Source organism: Pan troglodytes, chromosome 3 (assembly GCF_028858775.2).
Source record: "Pan troglodytes isolate AG18354 chromosome 3, NHGRI_mPanTro3-v2.0_pri, whole genome shotgun sequence".
Taxonomy (NCBI): Eukaryota; Metazoa; Chordata; class Mammalia; order Primates; family Hominidae; genus Pan; species Pan troglodytes.
The window spans coordinates 14,011,231-14,019,940 of NC_072401.2; the positions used below are offsets into that span (position 1 = coordinate 14,011,231).

The 8,710-nt window shown below is 56.1% G+C and overlaps 1 protein-coding gene across 1 annotated transcript; it reads right to left on the reverse strand.

Annotated features, from left to right (window-relative positions):
* Nucleotides 1-1,861: 1,861 nt before the first annotated feature.
* NKX3-2 (NK3 homeobox 2) lies at nt 1,862-5,636 on the reverse strand. Its single transcript, XM_003954369.5, has 2 exons — nt 4,982-5,636; nt 1,862-3,561 (listed from the first exon to the last, which is right to left on the reverse strand). The coding sequence occupies exons 1-2, from the start codon at nt 5,445-5,447 to the stop codon at nt 3,026-3,028; spliced, it is 1,002 nt and encodes a 333-aa protein (XP_003954418.3). The 5' UTR covers nt 5,448-5,636; the 3' UTR covers nt 1,862-3,025.
* Between the last annotated feature and the right edge of the window lie 3,074 nt (nt 5,637-8,710).

Here is an 8,710-nt window from a genome sequence, read left to right on the forward strand (position 1 = left end):
AGAAAAGGAAGAAAGTAATACTGCAAATTTTCAACGGGAGCCGCGTCTGCGGCAGAAGACCCAGGTAAAGACCTTGGTCTGGGTCGCAAAATGCGGGGAGAACTCCTTGGAGGACAGGCTGGACCCAGAGGCCGCCTCCAGCTCCCAGAATCAGACCTCAGGGCATTCTCGCCAAGGCAAACCGCGGGACAGCTTGGAGGGAAACAGCCATAATCTGGATCAAACTGAATTCATTTGAGTCATTTTCCCCGGGCAGCCGGAGCTGGCCCAGGCAGGGGGCCCGAGAGTGGGAGAGAAAGGGAAGGGGCGCCCGGGTCCGCAGGGTAGGTGGAGTCTGCGGTGGAAGATGGAGCCGCCAGGGGTGCGACCGGGACCTCCGTGGCTTTTCCTACTCTAAAGAAACTCCCGGATTCTTTCACCGCCCAATCGGCAAAGATGGAGAACAAACTACCCTCTTAAGACGCAGCAACAAGCAACTGCCTTTTCAGAAAGGGAGAAAATCCCTCCTCCTAAAAAACCCCTCAGTAAGTAGTGATCCCTGGGGAGAAGAAGGGAGGAGATTCTAGTATTATCGGAAATGTTCCAACTTTCTACAAGAAAAACACAGTCATGATTAATTGTATGATTTAAATAGAACTGTAAAGCATTTTATAAAGAAACGAGATGATTGCATTTATAAAGAAACGAGATGATTGCAAGAACCATATGGAAGGTAGTTGGACTCCAGTGGGGGACCGGGTGGGAGTGTGCATATCCCGAGGGCCTTTGCTTCTCCCTTTACATTTTGCTGTTTCTGGAAGCGGGGATAATTTTCTAAAACGCTGGTCACCACGCTCCGCCCGGGCCGGATCCGAGGGCTTGAGGGACCCCAGGCCAAGGCCTTTAGGATACCAAAGCTTGGAGGCCCGGGGGCTGGGAAAAGTCGCGGTTGCCTTGGAGAGCTAATCGACCTTTCGGCCCCAGGTGAAATTGAAAGAAGCCTTGGCCAGGGTTTTGGTGTTTCCCGACTCGGGTCCAGCGGACTGGAGGCCTCAACGCCCGCAATGTGGCATTAACTCTTCCTTGCTCGCCGGGAACTCGGCTTGAGCTGCCAGTGAAAGTGAGCATTTAGCTCCAGTGAATCCGTAGCATTCTGGGGAGTCTGGGAGCGCCAGCTGCGTATGATCATCTGTAAAATGGGGTAATAAATAACGGTGCCCTGCCCATTCTCTGCTCCCCGGGTGGGCTTCGGTGCGTACCAAATGACGCCCTTTCATTGAGTGCGGGGAAGCGCTTTGAAACCTTGTAGAGCCCCAATTGCACCCGTCCGAGGAAAACGCTCGGGTGACCCTTCTCCGAGAGACAGGTTATTCACGCCTGGTTTGCAACTAATCGCTTCAGAATTTTAGCGGGAGTTTTCACTAAACCACTCTCAAAACTAAACACTAGATAAGGTAGAGAAACGCTCCTAAAATCGAAAGCAGAGAACAGGGTGAGGTGGGGTGAGGGGAGATGAAAGGGTCGGTACATTGGGATGGGGGATGGACATTGGCTGGGGGTTCAACCATGGACTCTTACTAGGCTCTGAAACCAATGCTCACAGGGAGGATGGGGAGAAATCCTAGGAATTTGTTCCCGGTTTCAGTGGGATTCATCCATGACTCCTGCAAAGCCCCCGAAGTCATGATTTTTCTGAGCTGCCCAGGTTTATAACCTGCCTGAGGAGTGGGCGGGCAGCAGGGCTGCTCCCAGGAGAGACTAAGCATCCTTGGTCCGAGACTGAAAGGAGGTTGGAAAAAGCCCCAGCTATTTCCAGCTCGCCTTACTGGTTCCCCAAAAGTCGGGAAAAGACAGTTTCAGAGAAAACGCGGCGTCCAGGAGGGCATGTTAAACTAAAAGTTTATAAATTAAAGAAAAAATACAGCGAATAGAGCTTCCAAACTTCACAAATCTTTTTACAGTTAATACTCTAGTTGAGTGCACAGTGCCATTAAGGAGGCGAAAAGCGGCGAGGTTGACAAGACAGGTGGGATCACCTGTTTAAGGGTAAGTGAGGGGCGGATAGAGGAGTCCCGGGCCAGAGCTCAGGAGTCGCAGAGGGCGGAAGGTAGAGACTGAGGGCCAGGCAGCGGCACTGCGGTGGGCGCCGTGGAAAGGCTGGCCAGGGATATTCACATTGAGTAGAAAAACAATCGTCATTTGAATACAAACAACTGAAAAGTGCGACACGTCTTAACCTCCTATACACAAATAAAAAGAAACCAAGGAAAGTTTCCGCAGAGGGCTGCCTGGGTGTGCGCTCTCCTCCTTCCGGGGCTCCCAGGCGCTTCCTGCTTGTGCAGGTACCTGGACTTCAGAGAAGGAAGATGTGGAGACCCCCGACTTGCACCACACTTGGAGGCTCCCCTCCTTACATTCAGCACCCGAATCGGGCACCCCCACCCTGGCTCTGACACACAGGAGGGGTGGAGCAGAGGGCCTGAAAACCCAATCCTTCACGTTTCAAATTCAACCCCTGGCCTGGTGCTGCCTGGGACTGCCAGGGTTTCGCACCCCTTGGTTACAAATGCAATTTCCAAAAATAAAAGATATATAGATACACATAGATTGGTAGCATGGATACCATGAACTAGTGTGGCCTAGTGCAGAAAGCTCCCAGCAGGCCTGAAATTCTGAGGATTCAGGCTATGTAGTCTCCAGGAGTTGCCGCTCAGGGAAAACCCCACCCCCAGGCAGACATATTCGAATCAAAATTTAATTCCAACATTGTCATGATAATAAATAGAGCCCAGGGGCTTCCAGGCAGGTGGGCGATCAGGGCCCCTAGGCCATAGGGTGCCTCTGTTCAAATTAGAAAAAGGCGCCCCCTCGGGGCAGACTCAGCCCAGCTGCCAGGGGACAAGTCCTGGCTAACGGGAGCTGGAGCTGGGTTTCACCTCCAGGTGCCTCCTTGGCGGGGCGCCCCGTGCAGGCTACAGCCTACAGCTGTCAGCGCCGGTCCGGAGCCGGAGCGCGGGAATCACTCGCTGCCTCAGCCCAAGCGGGTTCACTGGGTGCCTGCGGCAGCCGCGCAGGTGGAGAGCGCCCAGCCTGGGAGGCAGTAGTAGGGGTAATAGTAGGAGGGCTGCAGTGGCAGAAGCGAGGGTGGCCGCAGCACTTCGCCGGGCAGGTATTGTCTCTGGTCGTCGCGCACCAGCACCTTTACGGCCACCTTCTTGGCGGCGGGCGCCGAGGCCAGCAGGTCGGCTGCCATCTGCCGGCGCTTTGTCTTGTAGCGACGGTTCTGGAACCAGATTTTCACCTGCGTCTCGGTGAGCTTCAGCGACGCGGCCAGGTCTGCGCGCTCGGGCCCGGACAGGTAGCGCTGGTGGTTAAAGCGGCGCTCCAGCTCGAAGACCTGCGCGTGGGAGAAAGCGGCCCGCGAGCGCTTCTTGCGTGGCTTGGGCGCCGCCGGCTCCTCCTCCTCCTCCGCGACGCCTGCCGGCCCGCTGCCGCCCCCGCCGCCGGCCCCGCTGCACAGCGCGGACACGTGTGCACCTCTGGGGCCAACACCGTCGTCCTCGGTCCTTGGGCTGCGGTCGCCTGCGGACCCCGGTGGGAACAGAAACAAGAGACTGTCAGCGCCACAGACGAGGTGAGGCCGGGCCTCAACTGCAGGGGTCACGGGAGTGGGGCGGAAATACACTTTGATCCCACTCAAGCGGAGCGGAGGTCTGGGAGGCCCTGGGCCCGGGAGACCAGTCTTAGAATCTTGCCCCACTGGGTATCCCATCTAGGCCTCTTCTGGGGAGGGCGGCAGACTCAGCCGCTGTGTCAACGCTGTGTTGTCGAGACCAGCTCCCCACCCTCTCTGGGCCCCAGGCTCCCCTCAGTAACTTGGGGCACTCGACCCGAGCATCCGCGAAAGCCCTCCCGGCTCTCAGCGTTGAGCATTGGGATTCTAGACTGCATTTCCGTCTCTCTGCTTGGGTTCACGCGCCTCTCCACACTTAGTTCACACGCACACAAGCGCGCGTCCTCGCAGCACACACTTGTCTGGTGCAGGTAAGGGAAGGTGGAGGCGGATCCTGGGGCCAAAGGTATTTAGAATCTTTCACCCTCAGCCGCCTGGGATTGCTGTGAGAGACATGGAAACAGGCTGAGCCGAGGCCTTAGATGAGAGGATGGACTGGAGAGTAAAGAGGGAGGGTTGCCCCTGCATCGAGTTTTTGGACCCTGATCCCACACCAGCTTCTCGGTCTCGTACCCGCCCTTCCGAAGAACTCCAGCAGAAAGGTCCAGCGGTCCCCTGTGCTTGAGGCCTACAGAAGCTTGTACCCAACTAGGGCAGGCACCCGGGTCTTCCAGACCACAGGACAGGACAGGCCACGGCTGAGGAGGCCTCTCTCCTGCCTCCAGGATGAACTAAAGACCCAATCCGGGATCCTCGGCCTAGGGCTGCTCTCCCAGACCTGGGGTCTGAGAAAGCCAAACCAGCCCTTTCCCCAAAGCTCTAGTTCTGCAGATTCTCAGCTCTGGCCCACTCGGAGGTGTTCTTCACCACCTATCCACCTACTGTGGGGCCCGGCCCTGGGACCTTGAACTGGCAGGTCTCTGGTCCAGAGCTAGGTCACTGGCTACCTGAGGTCTCTGAACCCCTCACTTTTCCGCTTCCCTGATTTTGGGGATTTGGGGACAGACACGGCAGAAAGCACTGGCGACGAACTCAAAGACTCCCGAACGCAAGGGGCAGCGGTTCTCCCAACCCAGTCTAATGCACATTGGCCCAGGATGTCTCAGGCCTCACCCCAGGACGCAGGGCTCTGAGGAGCTACTCCGGTCTCTCGCGGGCTCAGTTCCCGAAGTGATAGAGCAGCTCGCGCCAGAGCGCAGAACTTCGGGATTTGGCCAGCCTCCGAGCCCCAGGGCGCAGGGTGCTCAAGCCGACCACCCCACTCGGCGTGGTTGCCCTCCGCGTCCATCCCCTCAGCCCGGCCCCCATCCCCGCGAAGCCGCAGCAGACCTGAGACGCTGGCGGACATCTCGCTGTCGCTCCGGCCCGCGGCTTCCTCCTCTAGGTCTTTGGAAGCGGCCAGCTCACAGACCGGCTGGCCGAGGCTTAAGGATCCCCCCGCGAGGCCGGCCCCGCTGGCCCCCCGCGCGTCCGCGTAGCGCCGCCTGCTCTCGTTCTCCTCGCTGAGCGCGGAGTCCGAGTCCCAGCCTTCTGGGCTCTCCGCAGTCCGCCCCGCAGCTGTTCTGGTACCGGCAGGAGACGCCAGCAGAGAGTCCTCGGCGCCCCCCAACGCGCCCGCGTCCCTCTCCCCAAAGAGCCGCCAACAGCAGACAGCGGGAGCCGCGGCCATCGATGCCGCTGTGCCCCCGGGCGCCGGGCGCCCCTCTGGCGCGGCCAGCCCGCCGCGCTCCTCTTTCTTGTTGAGGATCGCCTGGATGGAGAAGGGCGTCAAGGTGTTGGCGCCGCGCACAGCCATCTGCGCCGCGGGCCTGAGCGGCCGGCGGGGCGGGCAGCTGGGGCGCCGAGCAGCTCCGAGCGGGACAGAGAGCGCCGGCGGCCGCAGCGCGAGTGAGCTGGGTGTGCGAGGCCGCCGCCGCCCACTGCTGCGCGGCCCAGCAGCCCCCGCCCCACTCCGTCCCAGGATCTGCGCCGACCCTCGCCCCCACCTTAGAGGCCCACCCCGCCCGGAGACCCCCTCCCCCCGAATCCAGAGCCAGACGCTCTCCTTTCGCAGCTCAGCTGGATTATCTCATCGCTTCTCGCCCTTAGGGGCGGGCTGGGGTCTGCCCCCTCGGGGGACGTGAAGGAGGATTGGCGGGGGCCCCTCCGTGGCAGCAGTCCCCTCCCGAGCGCCGCCGGGGCGCACGGCCCGAGTCACTTTTTCTTTGCGCGTCTGTCCCTTCCTCGCCTGCAGGATTTCGCTCCTGGCCCGTCCTCCCCTTCCCTGCTGGGCAGGCTCTTCCGGAGCCCACCCCCGGCGGCGGCGGCGGCAGCCGCGGCCGCGGCCGCTGGATTCCGAGAGGCGCGGGGCACCTTTTTACCCCCTGCCCTGGTTTTATCTGTTTCTTTTCTCTTTCCTTCCCTTGCGTTCCACTGTACCACCCCCCTCCCGCCCGGGTGTCATTCCTCACTGCTGAGTGACAGCCTGAGGCCACACCCCTCCACTGGGCTGTCCCGGGCGCTCCCGGCCGTCCATTGGCTGGCTCCAGTTGGGCGACGTTGACTTTAACAGACAAAACTGGGCACGTTGCGCCGCTAAAGACAGGGTCTGACTTAACCCCTTCTCTCCTAAGCCTGGTCCTCGAAGCACCCTCCAGCAACAAGGAGGCTCATCCGCCCCAAACCACGTTTCTTACCTCTGCAGATGTATCCACTTATTCCAGCGCTTTAACAGAACACTGATACTAAGTTGAGTCAAATCTGCGGAGAAAATCCAAGATAATGCAGTTCCATAAATCATGCTCGTAGTTTCTGTTCTCTAGGAAGGATTATAAACACGAAGAACAAAATGCATCTTTTTTTTTCTCCCTACAGTTTCGCCGCTTCTTCATTGCTAATGCTCTTTGCTGAAATGATCAGTTAATTAAGATCACTCTAGAAATATTTTTCTTTCCTCGTCGTCTTTGATTTGATTCGATTTTTATAGAGGAATTAGAAAAAAATGGTATAGTTAGAACTAAAGTCAGGAGAAGAATTGAAAGGCATCTTTGGGAGAATTTATGTAAATTTTATGGTCGTTTCCCTGGCAGACCAATATTGAATTTAATTGGAGTTTGTTAAGTTTTGCATCAGGAAGAAAAAAAACCTTTCAATTTGTTTTTTAAAAATATCTCTTACTTGTGAGTTGAATAAAATTATAAATAGATATGTTTGTTTGCTTAGAAGTATACCTAGGAATTACCATAAAGTGATCCAGAAGTGACAACACTTTTTGCTCTTTAAAAAATAAGAAATGCATTGTATTATGTAATAGTAGGAACCAAGCTAAGAAACACAAATATTGTGGGTATATAAAAACATTTTTAAATGTGTTATTCCTTTTTTAATATAAAATTTGCTCAATTAACGTACTTCACTGTTTTCCATAAACTTTACCAGAGAGTTAACACCAAATACACAAACTTGAACCATTAAATACATTTAAAGGACTATGATTTTAATTTATTAAATTGCTAGGATTGGTAGTTTTGGTGTCATTAAAATAAATAGCATCTCCCCTTGTTGCTTTCTTTTTGGTTGTTCTTTTTCTGCACCGCAGAAGGAAATACACTGACTATTCATAGTTCTCAGTCTCAGAATGAGGTTTTGCAGCATCTATACTTTTCAGCATTTCGGCTACATGATGCTTTCTTGCTTTGTGCAAACCTTGTAGGGTACCTGGGAAAAAACATCCACTTGAGGTCATTGCCCTTTACAGCTCTTTACAATTACATCAGTTTTGAAGGAACGCCATTTAAATTTGGTGTCAGTGCTAAGCAAGTGTAAGGACGCAGAGTGGAACAGAGCAGAATGCTTACAGTCCTTCAAAAACAGTGTGTCCTCTCCTCCCCCGCTGTATTATTTAAATTACCGTTCTCCTCACTTCGGGCAGGGATGTTGGGAACTATGTATAGTGAGGAGATTGACACTGGTTGCCTGGAAGGTAGGGGACGGGCAGGTATGGGTTTGGTGTCCCGTACAGCGATCGCTTTGTGGGTTTAGGACTTGGTGCTGACAAATAATGGAGTGAGATCCGAACATAAAGGCAGGCAGAGATGTTTTGGGGCTGAATCACCGAATACTAGAGTAGGTTTGGGGCTACGTAAAGACTTGCTTGAAAACAACTACCATTTAGTTGCGAATCCCTCCCCTCTTCTCTTTGATTCGATGTTTAAAAAGAATCCCAAATCACAGTTGGACATACTCCTGCCACAGCCTTGGGCAGAAGTCTTCAAAGCATGAAAAGATGTGGTTTGGCGACTTTGAGTTGTCGGGTATTTTTGTGTCCCAGGAGTGTGAGAAAGGGGCTACGTTCCGCGTCTTCCGGAGGCGCACAGCAAGGGAGTCTCCTGGTGTCATCTCGGGCCATTACGGCGCTTAGTCGATCATTAGGTCTGTGGGTGACTGTAGGCAGAGCCGGGAGTTGGGTGCTTGGCGCGGAGGGTGAACTCGCGGGTCTTGAGCTGCAACTAGAAGCTGCTCCTAGCAAGGGGTCGGGTGGAGATGAAAAGACTGTGGGGGAGGGGAGGTGGTTGGATGCCCAGAGATATCCCGGCGTAACTACGGAGTCCAGGCCCAGAGTGGCGGTGTGTGGCGAAGGCGCAGCAGGCCTGCGCCTGTCGGAGGACCGCAGATCTGGACGCGACCGCGCGGGCGTGCCTGGGTCCCGCTTCCTGCCCATCGAGGGCGACTTCCTTCGGGCTCAGCTGTGAGCTCCAGGAACTCTGCAACCTCCCGACGGGCGCCACGCTCCGGCTTGAGCTGGCCCGGGAGTTGGCGGAGCTGCGCTGCCCGGACGGGCGGCCGGTGAGGCTTTCGAGAGGCACCGGGCTCGCTCAGCGTCCGCGCCTCTCTACCCCGCCGCGCCCCCTCCGCGCCCACGGGCCCATTTTTTCCTAGTCTTCTGCCTCTCTTCCTTCTTCCTCCCTCCCCTCCTCCTCCACACCTTTGTCTTCTTCCTCCTCCCTCCTCCTGCTCCTCCTCCGCAGTTTGGATCCTACGGGCCCCCTACGCGCCGCGCCCTTCGGTCCCCAGAACCGC